This window comes from Amphiura filiformis, chromosome 2 (assembly GCF_039555335.1).
Source record: "Amphiura filiformis chromosome 2, Afil_fr2py, whole genome shotgun sequence".
Taxonomy (NCBI): Eukaryota; Metazoa; Echinodermata; class Ophiuroidea; order Amphilepidida; family Amphiuridae; genus Amphiura; species Amphiura filiformis.
This window is the reverse complement of record NC_092629.1, coordinates 5,415,455-5,437,401: the sequence shown is the minus strand read 5'-3', so window position 1 is coordinate 5,437,401 and position 21,947 is coordinate 5,415,455. Positions and strand designations below refer to the sequence as shown.

Below are 21,947 nucleotides of genomic sequence, written 5' to 3'. Positions count from 1 at the left end.
TTTTTAACCACGGACCAAAAAGGCTTTTACAACATTTTGTGTCTGCATCAATTAATTTAATGTGAACCATTGTCCGAGGACTTAACTTACACGTAGAACCACTAGTATTTTAATGATACAAAAGGTTCTTACATTATACCAGGGAAGAAATCTTTTTTAAAGAACGAAAACAAGTCAACTCTTAGCTTTATAGAGACTCTTTAGGATCGGAGTATCGGACGAACCTTTACCGATTCATTTTGGAAACGACAGAGACACACAGATATTAAAATAACAGTTCAAAGATGTCATATAAACATTACAAAATTGAGGAATTTGCCTCAATGCCATGTATTTTTACTTAAACACGTGTATGTCCATGAGATTCTTTTTAGAAAGTAAAAGCAAAAATTACCATTTCAATGAAAGCCATGTTCCATCTCATACATGTTGCCAGACTTCTGTGCAATATAAAACACTGAATAGCGACATGTTTACATAACTTTTCGCTTCTTACGTTTTTTACATAAACCTATGTGCGTACGCATATAAATTATATAGGCAGAGTAATGCATTAGCCGCGTTCGTTTTCTTTCAAATCCAAACCATATAGGCCGGGCCTCCTTAGTACAAACATAGATTGACTTCCAGAAATAAAAGTTCATACAATAAACAGTGGGGCAAATACAAGGTACGGATATTTGTCAGTCACATTGTACAGAATGGTCTTTCAATATAACACTATTTTTTACAGCAGTAGCACCTCAAATACGCGCATACATCAGTGCGCAGTTCATAAACCCCAATATACTTGTACACTCATAGATTGAACTTTGAATGTGTATTGGTACACAAACTCATACTCCACAACTTGAGATCAACTTTTTAATGCTGGTTGAATGAGGTATTATTGAACTTTGCCATTACAACGCGATCATTTTGGCTTTAGTGTTTAGTTATGGTTGTCCAACAGATAAGAAGCCGAAGTTCAAATTTACCTAACAGTACCAGGGCAAACTTACTGCCCTGTGGTCTGCATATAGGGCCAATTCATGTATGGACTTTAACACTGTGAATGCTGTCAAAATTGTGGGGACAAAATTAAAAAATAGTTTCTCTTGCAAAATTGAAGTGTATGATATACATACATTTATGGTCCAAATTGTCTTAGTAAGTAAGAATGCGATACATTTTGGAGAACATGTCAAACTTACAGTAACTGCAACACCTTAAATTACTAAACACAAAACTTAAAGCAGTATACATAAAGTGTCCGCCTTTTCAGCAAAAATACAAGGGGTGTATAATATGTTAATAAAGCATCATATAGCCCGATGTTAAAGTATAACTTCAAATCAGCTACCGTGTTTTATATAGCTATATTTTATAGTTATACTACCAGGTTTAGATTGACTTGATGATAAAGATCAAAGAACATTATTTCTTTATTACTTATACCAGGTTTGCGCACATAAAAAGCTACAGAAGTTTTAAGGTGTTAAGCGTGCATGCGCTCCTCTTCTTGTTTACCTGATGTACATGTATAGGCCTATAGGGCTCAATCTCACAAATAATAGAGATGATAAAACTTCGACCAAAGTTTGACATTTTTGTCCCATAGCAGTTAAACATATTACAGGGACATTCAGAAATCTGATAATTTCAAACTCTATAATATTCCTTACATGCTATTCTCTGCACTGTTTAGAATATTTACTAATAGCACTTACATAGAAAAGGTTGTATGTAAACACGTTTTCATGTAAAAAGAGGCAACTCGTAATTCTCTATGCCCGGATATATGGAAATACATTCAATATGGGACGTGATCTCATAACCGTTCAGTTTTTTTCATATTTAAATACATTTTGTCGAAATTTTATGAAAAATAAATGGTTTAAGGGTACTTCCGCGATTTATCAACCATATTTCAGCGACTTCATAAATTGTTACAGATTTTTATGGTCCTCAACAGATCTGAATGTCCCTTTAATGTCATGTCGTCGTCAAGCCAACGAAAATGAATTGCTAAAACTGCAGACGACAAGTTTAATTTCTTTAATCAAAAAAATTCAATGTAAACTTTTATGACCATATTTGGAATCAGCATGAAAAATGTATTAAAATGAGTACAAACAAGCCTAGTATTGGTTCAGTGTTTCTTAAGATAGCTCTAGATATTTTGCGAAAATATATCAAAACTTGGACTTTCTATGTTGAAGCCTTTGGCTAGCACACAGATCATTAAGTAAAAAATCTGTATTTTAGGTATACACTATTAAAACATCAGCTATCATGGCTGTGAAGTTTTTGTTGAAAACTTGTTTTAACCAAACATTATTAAGCTGCTATTTTGAGAGTGTATACCATCCATAAATTTTTTACCATATCTTCTGAGCAAATTAAAGCAAATATAATTGTCGCAGAATATTTTTATTATTAATATTAAACAAAGAAATATCATAGTTTTGGTTGCACCCTGAATATGTTGAAAGTCATTGTATACAAAGTCGTAAGTGTAACTAAAAAAAAGACAATTTAATTTCAATATCTGAGCTCTTGATCACGATGATGCTGTTATTATGATCCACTTTTTCTATGGCCTTGTTACCATAGTAACACTGGTCAAAAGTTGTTTAAATTGCCATTACCACTTTGAAAGAAAATAGAGCAATTTGGTATTCTTTTGCTATCACATTTGACCATGATTATGTCGCATTCTTAACCAAGTCAGGTTCTGCTTTTTTCTGATAATTTATATAAAACAGTTTCTTATTTTTGACACAATACAAAATAATAAATACTAACTAAACATGTTCTACACTTGGAATGACTAGTCACAATACAACCTATACGAAGTACAACAATGAGGAGTCAAAAATATCTCCAAATATTATATATTAATATACAGTTTAAGTCTTAAAGATATAAAGGCTCGATAATTTTGTCTCCGAATCAAATTCAAATTTGCACAGACGCAACCCAAAGAGGCTATTTTAACAAAAAGACATGATGATAATGATGATGATGATGATGTAACCATGGTTACTGATGATGATGATGATCCAACACAAGTCAAAATTTGGTTTCAAAATAATCGTTACAATTATTGATCATCATCATCATGATGGTTATGTAATCACAACGATCATCATCATCATACATCAACGCCACCTCAGAAATTGGAGTCTTAAGGGGATTGGTCCAAACTTGACCTCAATCAGAACTGGAATTATGTCGACCCCTTTATCTTTAAGAATACGAAATACATCTTGTACAACTTATGCAAAGCCTCTTAAACATGTTAAATGCTTACTTGTGTTCAATATGCTTTCAGACTATTGAGTATAACAAAATATGTACAAACGGTTCTCTTGTCTGAAAGGCTTTTGTCCAACATCATAATGATCTTTACCGTGGTCACCATGGCAACAGTTTTGAATTTAATTCACCATCAAAAAAGTTGATGACGCAAGCTTGTGGTGACTTTTAACGCCATGAGTTAGTTCATATACAGGGTGACACAATTTGGCAATCTTTTTGCCGAATATCATGTGCATGTCCTTATATATTATAGTCTTTTTGTTATAGTTTTGGCACCAATTTCAGTGGGTTTCAAAAAAGTCCAATTTGAGTTGGTCGATTCTGAACCCGCATTCATTGTCACCAGGTCCTGCCGTGAAGTAAAAATGGTGACGCGCTGGACATATTGACTCCGCTGCCATTCATAGCATAAGCGTTCATATGTGGGTTACCTTGATGGTGCTGTTGATGGGGGTGATGAGGGGCGGGCGGTGAGGGGCTCATTGTCATTGTTTCACCCGCAACCTGTTGACTACAAGGCGCCTGTGAGTTCACCACACTTTGCGGGGAATGCTTGAGAATTTGTGGGGCACTCTGTGCCTGAACTGACGTTGCAGCTTGATGCGTTGGAGCCGCTTGCTGTTGAGTTGGTATGGTTGCAGCTTGTTCGCTGGCCGAGTTCGTATCAACTGTATCGCCAAGTTGTGGCGACTCATTGCCCCCGTTCCCGTTATTTGTGCCGCTGCATGGTTTGCCATCCTTAACTAAAACCGGCACGGCGACTCTTCTAGGAGATTGATGACATAGGTTGTTGTTTTCCGTCATATTCTTCTCCTTTGCTTGCCTCTTCATTTTATAGCGATGATTTTGAAACCAAATTTTGACTTGTGTTGGAGAGAGGTTGATCAGACTTGCAAGATGTTCGCGTTCAGGTGCGGAGAGATACTTCTGCTGCTTAAAACGGCGTTCTAACTCGTAGACTTGAGCTTGGGAGAACAGCACTCGTCGTTTTCTTCGTTGAGCTGTCGGTAACATCGGCTTTCCCATCAGGTCACCTCCAACACCGCCTAAAGAGGACATATTCATATTCATTTGCATATTCATATTCATGTTCATGTTCATATTCATATTCATTGTCGAGGACGGGTTCATCAGCCTCGAGACTGCAAGAAAACAGAAGGAAAAATGAACCATAAAAAGTCAAGATTTTGGCATGTAAATGCTTCCAAATATGGCCCGTTTTTTAATGGTATCTAAAGAAATTCTATATGAAAGACAGTTGCAAGAAGAACAGAGAAGCGAACCAAAAAAACAAGCCATGTACCCAATTCTAAACGAGGGAACATGCTCTTCTTGGATCTGCTCTTTAATATGGAACTAAGTTTTCATAATAAATGGCCATTAATTGCATAAAGTTTTGGATAATAAACTAAAAAGCAATGTGCCCAATTCTAAACAGGAACATGATCTTATTGGTTATCTGTTCTTTGATTTGGAACAAGTTTTCATCATAGATTCCCATCAATTGGTTAAAGGAGTAAGTTCCAACTCCATAAGTTTTGGATAACGAACTTGTGGCCGTAACTATGGAAACATATCCCCCCAACAATGATCCATCCTAGATTTGTATAATTAAGAAATCTTGCTTTGGTCGAGTTCATTCTTCTATTCTTCTGTGTTCTTGCATATAAATAATAGGTGATGCATTAAATCAGGCAAAGAAAATGTATTATAAACAAGCATGCATAGAAATAGAAGTTTAACATGAATAAAGAAAGCCGATAATAATAATATAATCATGTATAAAGTTATTGTTCACAAAGTCGAGTTTCACAATTTGAATAACAAATGGGGATATGCTAACCCCAAGGAAGACGATAGAGCAATAATATGATTGTTTGTAACACTAGTCTAAATACAACTAACACATGATTAAGTTATAGGCTAATAGATAAAACATAACAAAGAGGAATAATGAATTGAGAATAACAAGATGCTGAGTAAAAATATTAATGGTATTCAGATCAAAAAATAAATAATGCTTTAAATCCTTTGATGAATTTAAACTATTGACGCATATCATAGTGGTTGTATAAGGTAAGCAAGTAGGCTTGACACGTCTCATGGGTATACTAATTAAGTGAGAGGAGGGTCCTTAAACTAGTACTCGTAATCATCACTTATCGCCATCTTGAAGATGCAAGGATGAGATGGTCTCAAAGTCCTCTTCATCACCTCTCAAAATTCTCCAAAAGCTCTTATAAATTCCTGATAAGATCTTGTTTGATTGTAATTTTATTTGGTTGTATAAATTTCAATAAAGATGAAATTTGTCGCCGTTTTTCCGACACTTGAGACAAACTTTTGGAATTTCATATTGTTTCGACTTATTTGTAAACTTCCGTCTTATTAAAATAGTGCATATTGTGCATTCTCCAGTATTACAGAGCACAAAGTTTACTGTCAAGTTCATGATTTATTTGCTTAATACAGAAATAGAATTTAGCATTGACACGCAGCACAAAACTTGTGTAAATCTGAAATAATTCCAGTATTGACGCATTCTTCAATATTAAATAATAGTGATTTTACGATATAGAAATTAAGTCAACTTACTTGAGAATCTAGGATCTGGATTAGCCCCGTACCAGCTCGCTGCTGACGGCCGTACATGATCCTGGTAATGGGAAAGTTCTCCAACAGAACCATTACAATAAGTGGTTCCAAGTGGTGGATGAGATAGCTGAGGTACATGCATATGGTACGGGTTGCTGACGGGTACATTCATGGCGCTTGGTTGCATGGACTGACTGTGTTGTGAAGCGCGATAAGATGATTGCATACTGTGTGCCGCCGTATGATGATGATAGTTACCGGCCGCCGATGCCGCAGCAGCTTCTAGCATAGACTTCCTGTAACCCTCCTCGAGTGGACTCAATATATCAGTGACTAAAAATGGTGTTGATTGTTTAGGACTCAGTGACATGTCTCTACACCGCGAGTTTTATGCCGGATGGCTGGACTCGCTCGCTCGGACGGACAATACTTGCCCGACCCACTTCAATCCTTCGGGGCTCCGTATAAAATTTGGCGAACGGATTTAGTCCAGTTTTATGTTAGCTGCTCCAGTGGTTTACTGCTATTTAGTAAATCGGTGTATACATCGGGATAGTCCAACCCACCAGTCCCCCTGTATTACGCACTTATTACAGGGCCTATTTAGGCTTTGCCCTATGGGGATACTACAGTTTAATACGACGATGGCGCTATCGTAGCCCGAGGCATATTCAGTGAGCCCTGCAAATGAATCGCGCCTCCTTACGCCGTATTGAAATAGGCGTGGTTCGTACAATACCCCAGCGATAATCACCACCAATTATTGACAGGCTCGTGCGCATCCTGATTGGACGAGAGTGCGTAATTGACAGGACATATAAAAAAAGGAAATGCCCACCCAGTGGGTACCCTCTCTTCTTAAGTTTTGTTACGCTAGTTAAAGCTGTCAAAAATGAAGACTAAAGTGTTTAATCCTCAATGAAGTGATTGGTTAAATAGGATTGGATGTTGAGGAGAAAGTGTGAAATAAGATGATAATCGGGTAACGAACGTATATTGTGTGTACTATAAAACTGACAGTGTCAATCTAAGGCTGATAATAATGATAAATGGATAAATGAGTAGAGAAGTGACAAAATTGCCTAATAATATTTATCTACTGAAGAGAAGCATTGATGAAAAACGCTGAGTGACATTTAATTGTTTTCATCAACAACGGAATGAAAACAGAGAATTTAGTTGTAAAAAGAGCGAATTGGTTTGAAACACTTGGGTTCTGTAAATCATAGTATTTTACTTCAGGCAAAATTGTAATGGTAACTAAGCTAATAGCCCCCATTTCCTCTTTATATTGGCTAGAATTAAATAATATAAAGGCATGTACTGATGTTCTGTAGAGGACAACTGTAAGAAAACAGTGATGATAATGAAAGAGATGACTGTGAAGGATTTTAAAACAGTAGATCAATGCGCATGAGATCTACCAGTTCGTTTCCCCTCATTTGCAAACAAATAACAATTTCACTTTAACCGAAATTTTTTGTGACAAAATTCATGAAATTGCCCGGCCAATATTGACCATGTATTCGGGTAAAATATCAGATACGAAAACATTTTTATTTTATCAGTATTCTTACGACATTCATCATGTTCATGCAAAATCATGGTCATGTCTTTCAAGATTCAGAGTGCCTATCAAAACCAAAGACCCTAGAAATAGGTCTATGTGTTAATCCAATCGACAGTGATCACTCATTAACTCGTGTCAATCACTGAAGAAGAGGTGATTATCACGTCAATGACGTCATGCATGCTTGCCTCCATGTGGATGACATCTCGTATGCGTATGGTATACCACACTATTGGACAGTACACTTGATGCGTAATACGGTAGCTATTTCTGACTGCATGTGCTGTCAGATGCGTAAAGGCTACTGTGTTACGCAGGCAGGTTTAGACAAAACAAAACATTGTATGTGCACTGAAAAACTGTATTTGTAATTTTTGTACGGTGTATTTCGTAGCAAAAACATAGAAATAAATTATGCAGAAGCCCCTTTTAATGAGAAACAATTTTGTCAGGATGCACTGTGATATAAGGATAACTTAACAACATAACAGCATTGAAACTGAGATATTTTATAGCGCATGTTCCTCAGAGTAAAAGAGGAAAAGAATGTGGATGTAAGAAAGAAAGGACGAGGAGAAGAAGTAGAAGGAGGAGGAGTAGAGGAGAGAGGAGAGGAGAGGAGAGGAGAGGAGAGGAGAGGAGAGGAGGAAAAAAATTGACACAAAGACACAGGAAGAAAACATTAAACGTAAAGGCTAGCGACCTTTCAAGTATTTTATGTGGGATCATGAGACCAGCTTCCCTGATGAGACATATCGAATTGCATTTTAAATACGAGGAATGTCATGAATGTCCTGATGATATTAAATGATTTTGACTTTTTTTAAAATTTGCGATATTATAATACACATTTTATGGCAAATGATTAAATAATGATATTCTTGAAATTTAACAATCCTCGAAGTAAATTGTATAATACTTATTGTATGGGATGAAAAGCCGCCCATCATGCAAATTTGGACCTTTCGTATTGCAGATTTCCCCCAAAAATGTAGGTCTTTTTGGGAAAAATGTATATCTCCAATATGAAAGGTCAAAATGTTCAATTGATGATCTACTTTTCATCCCAGCTACATATACTTTTAAGTACACATCATTAGATTTATAAGGCACTTTATTAAATATCAAATTTAAGGATTTTTATTAAATATCAAATTTATTCATACTATAAAGTTTCTTTTGCCATAAAATTTTATTTGCACATAAGACAAGTAATTTGCCTAAAAATCAAATGCAACTTATTTGATATCAGAAGGACATTAATTTCATTCATTCATTTCATTCGACTATAAAGTTTCTCCATTTGAAGCCAAAGTAATGTCCCCAACAGTTTTTGCAATTATTTCAGTAAGACAAGTATAACAAGGATGTTCTTTTAAGCCTTCCAGGACATTACTTGTATTCAGAATGCAACTTGTAACCCCTTAAGGGCTATTTTGAATCAAACGGGCGATTTGTTTTTTCTCACGTGTCAATGGTTTAGCGACAATTCTTGCAAATTAGCAGCGACTCTATAATGCCTCTTACTCAGTGTTTCTAAAAAAGACCACACTTTTTCACATGTTAAAACCACACCTGCACCTTTCCATCCGTGTTCTGAACCATAAATCCAAAAAACCTTCCTTTTAGTAACACGGACAAAATAGGCTAATGAACTTTTTTCTGAGTGTGGACCCACGAAAAAATGTGTAAAATCATAGGTACATGATAATGTAAATGTTATTTTTTTTTCAACATTATCATGAAACTTGAAATTTTGATAAAAATAATCACCCATAGTAAAACTCTTATGTCCATCCAAAAAGTTCTTAAACCCATAAAATGAGCCCTTCCTTTTGTTAGAACCAACGAACCTTTTTGTTCCTTTTTAGAGACAAAAGTCCAGTAAATATTTTTTGAAACACGTATCATGATATTTACGATGCAAACTTGATTTTGAGAAAAAGTCCAGTGTTAATACTTTTTTACACATTCATTGCGTTCACATTTATGTATTTCAGATAGATTAACACTTTACCACGTGTATAAAAGGCATAAACGCGTTAAAGTGTTAAAAAGTATTAACATATACTTTTTGAGTGCAACTCCTGTCTGACCTGGTTTCGCTTCATCATAGTGGACATTAAAATACTTAAACTATCCCTGTTCTTTAAACCAAGTTTAAACAAAACATGCATCAGATACTTATAATTTTATGTGAAGGGCCGGGAAAAATCACAGTGCCGTTCGCATTATATCTCTAACCGGTTTAAAACCGTTTCAAAGGACTTGCATCACGTTCAGTACAGAGAGTCATTTGAGTAAGGGGCAGGGTGGACTCTACTTGCTTTTGCCAAAGGGCATTTCACCGGTAAGTGTGCACTGCTATCTCCCGCTTGAGCGAGATTTGCCATGGAGATACGGAAACCTGAGAGGACCCTCTACATAAAAAACATACTGAGAAACGTATGGATGGAGTGTCTATACACGTGTGTGTGGCGGTATACAGCAAGAACGGAGTGAAATATACACAATTTTTTCCTCGGGCCATCATCTTGCGATTTTCTATTGTTTAAATTATAATTCATAAGACCTGTATAGTACGCACTTAAGTTCATTAATAAATAGTAGGTTAATGATGTTGGGGTAATGGAGAGAAAAAAATCACTGCACCCCGGGAAATTCCTAAAGTGAACGTAATTGTACTGCTATATTCTCACATTTGTTGCATTTGAATATTAATACAGTGTATATCCTCGACCTGCACCGACTGAAGATGAATGCTGATTTTTTTTTTCAATTTGAGCGTACGTCGGAGACCCTATTGGGAGTAAGTGCGCGTGTGCCTTGACATCATAATAATCACTTTGTATGCTGGTGATTTGTAGTTTTCGGAAACCCTCCTTTCACTGTTTTTTCCCCTATATTTTAGTTGTTATTAGTCGTTGAATTGAGATAATTGACAACAAACGTACGCTCGGCTTGCACCCGCTGATAACCAATTAGTACCAGCGCACGTGCAAACGGTTCTATTGTCAGTATTTCAAGGTGCTGTTGTTCAGTGTTAGCCAATTCAGGCTAATAAAGACAGTTTCTTTGTACGATTCTTTAATCTTTTGCCCCTTTTCGTTCTTCGGCTTCTTTCTTTCTAAAGTTTGAGTTGATTCAGGAAAATTGGGCATAATTAAAGATGTAATTAGTTTTGCAGACGTTAATTCAGTGCATGCGTTGCTCAAGAAATTTCATTTATAATAATAAAAATAATGCCACTAAATTCGCGAATTTAGTACTCAATAACCGTATCAAAATACATTCCTAGGCATGAGAACCCCTAAATTTGACCAAGAGCTCCGAAAGCCCCTTAATTTGTAAAGTTTCAGCTGTTAAGGAATCGGATAGCAACGTTTGCACAGTATGACGGCAATGTCAAATGTTATCTACTGAAGACAGCAATAAATGTTTTCTATACTGAAGACAGCAATGTTAAATGTAAATGCTATCTACGGAAGACAGCAATTCAAATATTATCTACTGAATATAGCAATTTAAATGTTATCTACTGAAGACAGCAATGTTAAAATGTTACTACTGAATATAGCAATGGGCTAAATGTTATCTACTGGACAGCAATGTTAAATGTTATCTACTGAAGATAGCAATGTTAAATGTTATATACAGAATATAGCAATGTTAAATGTTATCTACATAAGACATAATGTTAAATGTTATCTACTGAAGATATGCAATGTTAAATGTTATCTATGCAGACACGTTAAATGTTATCATACTGAAGATAGCAATGTTAAATGTTATCTACTGAAGACAGCAATGTTAAATGTTATTTATCTACTGAAGACAGCAATGTTAAATGTTATCTACTGGTAAGACTGCAATGTTAAATGTTATTCTACTGTTAAATCATTTCACTTTCTCTAATGTTATCTACTGAAGACAGCAATGTTAAATGTTACGCTACTTTAAATCATCACTTAATAAATATTATCTACTAATATAGCAATGTTAAATGTTATCTACTGAAGACAAAAAATGTTATCACTGAACCCCACAATGTTAAATGTTATCTACTGAAGACAGCAATGTTAAATGTTATCTATACTCAAGTTAGCATTTGAATGTTATATACAGAATATATCCTCGTTAAATGTTATCGACTGAAGATGCAATGTTAAATTTATCTACTGAAGATAGCAATTTAAATGTATCGTACTGAAGACAGCAATGTTAAATGTTATCTACTGAAGATAGCAATGTTAAATGTTATCTACTGAAGACAGCAATGTTAAATGTTATCTACTGAAGACAGCAATGTTAAATGTTATCTACTGAAGACAGCAATGTTAAATGTTATCTACTGTTAAATCATTTCACTTTCTCTAATAGCCCCCCCCCCTCCCACCCCGCCGCAAAAATCCTCTCGTAAAGACACTGCTGAATTGTTCTATTTCTTCAAGGGTCACAAGAATGAGCATACAATATCAAATTGCGTATCCGATAGCATAGCATTGGTTCCGCTGCCCGCACTGATTTTACGTACCAGTGCACGCAAACGTCTGCATGCTAGTGATTTCAGGTGCTGTTGCTCATTGTTAGCCATTTCAGGCTAATAAATCCCCAGTTTTCTTTTGAAGTTGATTTTTATATCACTTTGCCCCCTGTTCATTTGCAAAATTTTCTTGCAGATTTCTTTCAAAGATTTGAGTTGAATTCAGGAACGAAATTACAATTGGGCATAAGCATTTGAAATTGTAATTAGATTTTTGCAGCAGCTAATAACAGTATTGAACCTTCAGCATCCATGGTAATGCGATGTAGAGAGTCTTTTCCTATTCAGAGGAAATATTGCAATAAATTCATTTACCTTTAACAATAACCAATGACACTAGCACGTAATTCCAGTCAAGCACCAATCTTTAATCCTATTGTTGAAGAGGATAAACGTTTACTTATGTAGCATGACGGCAATGTCAAAATGTTCATCTACTGAAGACAGCAATTGACAATGAGAGGACTTTCTATACTCGCAGTTAGCAATGATTAAGTGACCGCCAATTATGACCATGATATTTAATACCAGCAATGTGGAAAAAAATGAAAAATTATCTACTTTTACGGAAGACAGCAATTTTAAATGTTATAACTCCGCTAGGCAGTACGAATGAGCGGCGAATGTCAGGTTATTATTTCCCAGTCCTTAAAAAATTGCAGGCAGAGGTGGGCAATCTGATCCGGTACCTCCCGGTTAAAAAGCACTGTGCAAAACCACCCTTGTTTCTCAGCTAAGCCAACTAAATATCTGGTGATATGCAATTAATAGGTGATATTGCTTAATTATAAACTCGCGGAATTAAATTAGCTAAAAGACGACAAAAGTGAGCTGTTCATCGAACTGCTTATCCAAAAAAAAAAATGTAGTAAAAATTTCAAAGTTTTTTCTTGAGCATTAAGGAATGTTGTATCAAATCATTGATACATAAATACACATGGTTATAATAGGAAATCTGTAAAGGAAAAGGAAATTAGCAAGACAATAGAAGACATAAGTGTTTCTTGGGAAATATCAATAGGGGCATTTGGGATGTCAAAAGAAGAGGGATAAGGATATGAATGAAGACAATGGGCTGAATAGAAATATGAAATGAATGGCAACTAAAAGAACATAATAAAAAATGATAGATGTAAATAGGAAACAAAAACTAAAATAATAAAGTGGAGGAAAAAATGTTAAAAAATTATATATAAAAAAATAATTGGAAAAAAAAAAAATTGAGGGGGGGCCAAATATAATGATGATGAAAAACAAGTTAAATGTTTCCCTCTTGGATGTTGAGACCGTTGGCTGTATGGTATGAAGGCGCTTCATCCAGAATTTCTCCCTGCTGGCACGGACGGTGTCAGGGTTACCTAAAGACTCAATGCCCCATGTAGGATTGTCAATGGAGTGGTTGGGGAGGTTAAAGATGATTACCAACAGGGGTGTCATTCTTGGTTTTGACAGTGGACCTGTGTCCATAAAACCATGTTTTAAGTGCATTCTAGTAGTTTCTCCCAGTACTGTATACCACAAACTCTGCAAGAAATGAGATATACTACATTAGATGTGGTGCAGGTGATGTTGCCCCTGAAGTCCTGTGGGAGGAATTGTTGGAATTACTGTTAAACTCTTTTGGATATGGTCCTGGCAGACAACACACCTGGAATCACATGAAAGTACCTTTTTGTGTGGAAGGAATAGTATCAGAAAGTGGGGACTTCAGCTCTCACAAGAAGATCTCTAAGATTGCGAGGACGTTGTAGGCCAGGATGGGGCTATCGTTGCTCGTTGTAGCCGATCTGAGGTTTGAAGTATATGGTGATTGTCATTAGTGATGCTGCGGAAGGAGGGAGGTTAGGATGAAAAGTGACCACAAGAGGGACTCTGGTATTGGTGTCAAGTTTCTGGCTTCACTTCAGCAAAATCTGACCTGGGAAGAGATTTGACTCTTGTTGATGGCCTGCTGCACTTAAGTGCGCTGTAGTCCCCTAGATGTAAGGTTATTCTTGAAGACATGGCATGCTGTGGCTAAAGTCATCCCTAATCATTATATACAAATGCTAAGCGGAGGCAAAAAAATAGAGCTTGACTGTATGCTATACCACTTTTACAATGTTGGGGATGGCAATGTGGAAGATGTTATCTACTGAGTGACTGTCTGTGGGCTTTAATAGATTATGACAAGGGGAGTCATTCTCCTTTCTGATGGTGACATCCAAGAAGTTGACCTGGTGGTGAGAAAGTTCAGACGTGAATTTAAAGTTCTCTAAAGAATTGACTGGTTAAGACAGGTGTTAAATGTCTATCTTCTGGTCCAGATGATTTCACATCATCAATGTACCCCACCAAATCCATGGACCAAGGGGGCAGCATCCAACATCTGCTCTTCGCCCAGACATGAAGAGGCACGAACGACTGAGCCATGCAAGGTCCCCATCGATGTCCCAAATAGGCCTACCTGTAGATAGTGATCTCCCATAATATGAAATTGTTCTTAGTTAGTACATGATAGCATGAGAGTCTTCAGATCATCAGCATGGGGGACTTTAACGCCAACTGTACAATAGCGCTTCACAGGTGCTGAAATTCCTTCACTGATCATGTGGATGTTGGTAACAAGGATGACACATCACAAGTGCCAATATGGCAGTGCTGGGGATCTGGTCCCTCTTCAAGCTCCTGAGAAATCTGGGGTGTCGTATGTATGACGGAGTCTGAGAAACAAGGTTTAATGAAGTGATCAACATAGAGGGATATGTTCAAGTGGGCCATTACTGCAATGGGTCTGACCAGGATGTCCCAGGTTGTGGATCTTGGGCAATATAAAATCGACAGAGAATTGCTAGGAAAAGAAATGGCATAGTATATAGGGCAGTTAATTCATGGGCGTACAGTTAATTCAATTAACCCCAGTAATAAAGAAGAAACAATTTTGACGCCCTTCAAATTGGAACAGCCCGAAAGGTTGACTCTAATTTTTTATCGGTCGTTTGAAAATTGAAGAGCAAATAAAAAAAAAAAACACATAATCATTTTAGGCGCTAGCGCCCTAAAATCGGAATCATTTTTTGGGAAAATTTTTATGCTATTTTTATCGAAAAATTCATAAAAGAGGATAATCTAGGATCACGCCCTACTTTTAATAAAGTGACCGTATAATAATACTGGCACTTCGTTTCCTCTTCCCTGCTGCAAATCACAAATGCCGCCTTCTTCTTCCGCCGCCCTTCGTTTTGCCGCCCCTCTTTGACTGCCAGGGTCATGTTGTTAGATGCGTAAGAATACCAAAAAATACGCGCCTGGCTATTGCGGATAGGGTCATCTTATCGTTATATCTTGATCAGACGCACTTATTGATGTTCGACATCCCACTTGTTATACATGGTAAATCCTATAACCTTAACTATAACCATGCCCTAACCCTACTGTCCTAACTATAAACCTGTTGAAAGTCATACTCCTCGGTCTTTGTTTTGATTGGTTCAAGAGGGTGATCGTGTCGAACAAGCAGGTTGTCGGACAAGTGGAGGAACTCGTTCTGTTTTCATGCTTTGATAGGATACAACTACTATACGGTATACATATTATTATACAGCCAAGTCAATGGTATCGTCTACTCGTAAAATCCAAGCAGAGTCATTGTGACTAGGCTATTCCAGCTGAAATCCATACACCCCATGAAAGACATAAACTTAATCTTCTACACAGGGAGTGTGAATGTAACAATTTAACCTGGGGATACCTGAATGGGGGGGAAATGGGTGTTTTGCAAAAATATCGATATTTGGAATCTACACCCCCCCTGTGTGGAAGATTAAGGCTATGTTTTCCATAAATAACGAGGGCTGTATAGAGGGTGTTTTCAACTAGAATAGGCCACTGGCGCGGGTGCAATTTCTGCTTAAGAATCAGATCAATCTAAACCTACTCAAAAAGAAGTACCTACTAGAATATGCACGTGCCTTTTGAGTATTATGGAGAAAATACTATATATACGTCTGGACATTTTACAGAAGAAATTGCAAACTCAGTGATGAGGACTATTTATAACTTAGGGACCGTTCATTACTTACGACAGGGACCGTTCATTGGCCGTGGGACTTACTTGAACCACGAGGGGGAAAGTTAAGTTTTAAATGGAGAAAGGGGAAATAAAATGCATGTTTGAGTGATTTTGGGCATTGACCCAGAAACTTTTGAGTGTAGGGAGTGGGAGGAAATGAAAGAAAAGAAAGAAAGAAAGAAAGAAAGAAAGAAAGAAAGAAAGAAAGAAAGAAAGAAAGAAAGAAAGAAAGAAAGAAAGAAAAAAGAAAGAAAGAAAGAAAGAAAGAAAGAAAGAAAGAAAGAAAAGAAAGAAAGAAAGAAAGAAAGAAAGAAAGAAAGAAAGAAAGAAAGAAAGAAAAGAAAGAAAGAAAGAAAGAAAGAAAGAAAGAAAGAAAGAAAGAAAGAAAGAGAGACAATTACAAATATTATACATCTTGTTCATCGATACGTTAAACATGTTAATTAATTTTACTTGCAAACATCTTCTCATACAATGGTTTAATTCCAGTCAAAGATTTTACAAATTTTCATCATGTTCAATCGAGGCATAAAGATCTGCTTATTTGTCAACTTATGAAAAAAAGTTTACGCAACGAATAATAATTTTACAGAGTACTGATTATACGCAGGTAGGAAAATTGCCTATTTTATGTTGTCGTCCAACATGTCCAATAATATCATTAAACATTGCTGTCATTTAGTAGGCAGTAATTAATTGCTGTCGTCAGAATAACATTTTAACATGTCTTACACTGCTGTCTTCAGCAGAGAGTTTTTAACATTAAATATTCAATCAGTAATAACATTTTAATATTACGCAAAGTGTCTGCAATAAATAAAATGCCAGGATAACCCATAAAGTCTTGCAAATAGTAAACTTATTTCCATATGCTGTCTTCAACATAAAGACAAGGTTGGTGCCTGGGAATATTCGGAGGACTCAAACTGCAAGCAAAAAAGGTCTAAAGTAACAAATTAAAAGTATAAATATGAATGGCAAAGACTTGATAAAGGCACTTTGAGGTCAAATTTGGGGCAAGTGTTTTTTTGGCCCAAAATCCCCTAAAAGTTTTTTGGCAACTTCTTTTCGTTAAACGTATAAAATTCCAGGGTTAAGACCAATCTTAACTTTGGTCATAATGATGTAGATAACAAACATTGTTGTCTTCTGTAGCTAGCATGTAACATTGTTGTCTTCAATAGGAAACATTTAACATTGCTTCAGTAGATAACATTTAACATTGCTGTCTTCAGAAGATAACATTTAACAGAATAACAGTTAACATTGATAGAAGATAATTCTTTGATTTGTCTTCAGTTGATAACATTTAACATTACTTCTTCAGTAGATACATTTAACTAGTCTTCAGAAGATAACATTTAACATTGCTGTCTTCAGTATAATTATCTTCAGTAGAACAGTTAACATTGATATCTTTGAAAGATATTGATTTAACAAGATAAGACGGGGCCATTGCTGTCTTGAAAAAAATTAAACATTGATTTAGCCTTAATTGTCTAGCCCTGTTTTGGGTATCAAGAGATTGACAGTGTCCAAATTGATTTGACCAATATCATGATCTTCGAGGATAAGCTTCAAAATATAAACAACCATTTTGTTTTGAGTATATAAACTTAACGTTGCTTTCCTTTGTAGATAACAGGTGCTACAATTTAACATTAATGCTTCAGCAGATAACATTTAACATTGCTGTCTTCAGTATATAACATTTAATGCTGTCTTCAGTAGATACCATTTAACATTGCTATCTTCAGTAGATAACATTTAACATTAATTCTTCAGAAGATAACATTTAACATTGTTATCTTCAGCAAATATTAACATTGCTTCTTCAAATAGCTTTAATATTGCTCAGTGTCTTCTAATAACAAGAGAATCAACATTGTAACTTCCCCAGATAGATGTTGGTCTAGTGTGACACAAAGGTATTTTATGGATGGAATAGGATTAATTTTATGACCATTTAATAACATTAAAATGTCCAGGGTTATATGGTCCTGATAACGTTTAAAACGTTTGTAGGAAAACACTACAATTATATTTTTAAATGTTTTCAAAAAATGTTATTTAAACTACTTTTTACAGACTTATTTTTTGCCAAATATTGTTAATCAATTTGTTAAATAAGTACATTATGTTTAAAATGTTTGAACCCAGCAAGTTATGTTTGAACTAATTATGTTTTAAAATGTTTTTTCAAAAACCTTTTAATGTAACATAATAGTTAAATGTAGGTTCATATGGTCAGCAAAGTCTGACATCACGTTTTTTAAAACGTTATTGAAATATTTTGGGCAAACATTTTTCGCAAAATATCCTTTCAACTCCCAAAATAACACTGTAACAGCGTTTTGTATCAAGTTTTCAAGATGTTATAATGTTATCAAAATCGTTTTTATACCCTTTATATAACCCGGATCATATTAACAGATTCTGTAAAACAATCTGTTTGCATATGCAGTATATTATGTGAAAATGTTTTTTAGTTATCGTTTTATACTCTTAATATACCCTTTATATAACCCGACATTTAAACGTTTTGTGACAACCTTTTATAACCTTTTGCGAATGATGTCGAAAACGTTTTGTGTTTGCTGGGATAATTGAACATATTGCTGTCTTCAGTAGATACCATTTAAAATTGCTATCTTCAGTAGATAACATTTAACATTAATGTCTTCAGAAGATAACATTTATGAATTGTTAGTCTTCAGCAGATACTATTTTGACGTTGCTGTCTTCAGTAGATAACATTTAACATTGATCTTCAAAATATAGCATTTAACATTGCTATCTTCTGTATATAACATTTAACATTGCTATCTTCAGTACATAACATTTAACATTGCTATCTTCAGTAGATAACATTTAACATTTCTGTCTTCTGTAGATAATATTTAACATGCTGTCTTCAGTAGATAACATTTAATATTGCTATCTTCAGTAGATAATTTTTAATAATGCTGCTTCAGTATATAACATTTAACATTGTTGTCTACATTACATAACATATATCATTGTTGTCTTCAGAAGATAACATTTAATATTAAAACAATGCTGTTTTCAGTAGATAACATTTAACATTGCTTTTTGAGTAGATAGCATTTAACATTGATCTAAGATGCCATCTTCAGCAGATAACATTTAACATTGCTGTCGTCAATAGATAACATTTAACTTTGCTATCTTCAATAGAAAACATAGCATGACTAGTAACAGTTGGTTCGTAAAATCAGTGCGGGTAGAGTAATGCTGTGCTATCGGATACGCAATGTGATATTGTTTTCTCATTCTATGTGACCCTAATAAGAAATAGAACAATTCAAACAGTGTCTTTACGAGAATTTGTTTCTGGCGGGTTATTTTAAAATTAAAAAGTGAAATGATTTAACATTACTGTCTTCAGTAGATAAAATTTAACATTGATGTCTTCAGTAGAAATAATATTTAACATTGAAGTCTTCAGTATATAACATTTAACATTGCTATCTTCAATATAACATGCGAACATTGCTATCTTCAGTAGATAACATTTAATATTGCTATCTTCAGTAGATAACATTTAACATTGCTTCTTCAGTATATAACATTTAACATTGCTATCTTCTGTATATAACATTTAACATTGCTGTCTTCAGTAGATAACATTTAATATTGCTATCTTCAGTAGATAACATTTAACATTGCTGTATTCAGTAGATAACATTTAATTGCTATCTTCAGTAGATAACATTTAACATTGCTGTCTTCAGTAAAAACATTTACATTGACCAGAACATTTAATACATTCAGTAGATAACATTTAACATTGTTGCCTTTTAGTAGATAACATTTAATTATTGCTGTCATCAGAAGATAACATTTAACATTGTGTCATCAGAAGATAAATTTAACATTGATCTTCAGTAGATAACATTAACAAATGCCTTCAGTGATAACATTTAACATTGCTGTCTTCAGTAAATAACATTTAACATTGCTGTCATCAGTAGATAACATTTAATATTGCTATCTTCATTAGATAACATTTAACATTGTTGCCTTCAGTAGATAACGGCTAACATTGCTGTCTTCAGAAATAACATTTAACATTGCTGTCATCAGTAGATAACATTTAACATTGTATCTTCAGGATACTCATTTAACATGCTGCCTTCAGTAGATAACATTTAACATTATTGCCTTCAGTAGACCACAGTTAACATTGTTGTCTTCATTAGATTATTATATATCATTGAAGAAGGTAACATTGAACATCCTTCAGTAATAACAGCATCGCTATCGTCAGTAGATAACAAACATTGTTGTCTTCATTAGATATCATATATCATTGCTGTCTATGAAGATAACATTTAACATTGCTGTCCAAATATTGAACATTTAACATTGCTATCTTTAGAATGATGTCTTCAGTAGAATAACATTTAACATTGGTGTCTTCATATATAACATTTCGCATTGCTATCTTCAGTAGATAGCATTTAACATTTTATGCACCTTCAGTAGAAACATTGCATTAGCTGTCTTCAGTTGACAACATTTAACATTGCTATCTTCAGTAGATAGCATTTAACATTGCTGTCTTCAGTAGATAACATTTAAATTAGCTGTCTTCGTTGACAACATTTAACATTGCTATCTTCTTCAATATAACATTTAACATTGCTATCTTCAGTAGATAACATTTAACATTGCTGTCTTCAGTAGATAACATTTAACATTGCTGTCTTCAGTAGATAACATTTAACATTGCTATCTTCAGTAGATAACATTTAACATTGCTGTCTCAGTAGATAACATTTAAATTATTGTCTTCAGTAGATCTTCAGTCTTCAGATAACATTTAACATTGCTGTCTTCAGTAGATAACATTTAACATTGCTGTCTTCAGTATATAACATTTAAAAGACTCTTATTGCCATTTGTTTAATGTTGCCTATGGACTTAATTTTAGGTTTATGTTTATAAGTACAATTTTTGGTTTTAACTATTGCTGTTGTATTGTATTGTATTGTATTGTATTGTATATAACATTTAACATTGTTATCTTCAGTAGATAACATTTAACATTGCTGTCTTCAGTAGATAGCATTTAACTTTGATTTCTTCAGCAGATAACATTTAACATTGCTGTCGTCAGTAGATAACAGTTAACATTGCTATCTTTGATAGATAACATAGCATATCAGTGCACAGTTGGTTCAGTAGAAACAGTTAACATTGAACTGTCTATCAGTAGAATTTGATATTGTATTCTCATTCTTTACCCTCAGTAGAAATAGAACAATTAAGCAGTGTCATTAGAGAGGATATCATATTAGAGAAAGTGAAATGATTTAACAGTAGATAACATTTAACATTGTTGTCTTCAGTAGATAACATTTAACATTGCTGTCTTCAGTAGATAACATAACATTGCTGTCTGCAGTAGATAACATTTAACATTGCTATCTTTAGTAGATAACCTTTAACGTTGCTATCTTTAATAAACTCCTCAAAAAAGTTTGGAAACTTTCAAAGACAGCTGTATATCAGATATTTTTGATATTATCTTACATTGTTTCATACCAGTGAAACCATTGTTGTTTCCTGTCAACAATGACACCTCATTAATAATTATTCCATTGCTGTTTCTTTGAAAGACAGATAACATTTATACATAACTGCTATCTACAGAAGATAACATTTAACATTGAAACTGTCTTCAGTAGATAACAATTAATATTGATATCTTCAGTTTAGATACAATGGCAGATTTTGGCACATTTTGTTTGAGACCTCCTTGTCTTCATTAGATTACATTAACATTGAGTTATGGTCTTCTGTTTTGACAGGAAAGTACAATGTTTGTATTGATATATGAAACAATATGGAAATAGATT

The 21,947-nt window shown here is 34.6% G+C and overlaps 1 protein-coding gene across 2 annotated transcripts; it reads right to left on the bottom strand.

Moving 5' to 3' along the window:
• Window positions 1-611: 611 nt before the first annotated feature.
• On the bottom strand, window positions 612-6,590 carry LOC140145813 (thyroid transcription factor 1-like). 2 transcript variants are annotated; one of them, XM_072167491.1, is made up of 2 exons: window positions 5,899-6,590; window positions 612-4,445 (listed from the first exon to the last, which is right to left on the bottom strand). In XM_072167491.1, the coding sequence occupies exons 1-2, from the start codon at window positions 6,266-6,268 to the stop codon at window positions 3,643-3,645; spliced, it is 1,173 nt and encodes a 390-aa protein (XP_072023592.1). In that variant the 5' UTR covers window positions 6,269-6,590; the 3' UTR covers window positions 612-3,642. The 2 variants fall into 2 exon arrangements, with proteins under 2 accessions (XP_072023592.1, XP_072023593.1); XM_072167492.1 differs by having other exon boundaries at window positions 612-4,349; window positions 5,899-6,589.
• Window positions 6,591-21,947: the final 15,357 nt, after the last annotated feature.

Bases quoted from the DNA above. Each gene is read 5' to 3' on its own strand.
- LOC140145813 (XM_072167491.1), bottom strand. From the start codon at position 6,268: ATGTCACTGAGTCCTAAACAATCAACACCATTTTTAGTCACTGATATA. The intron at 4,446-5,898 runs GTAAGTTGACTT...GTTTTCTTGCAG, and splicing joins TCCAGATCCTAGATTCTCAA to TCTCGAGGCTGATGAACCCG.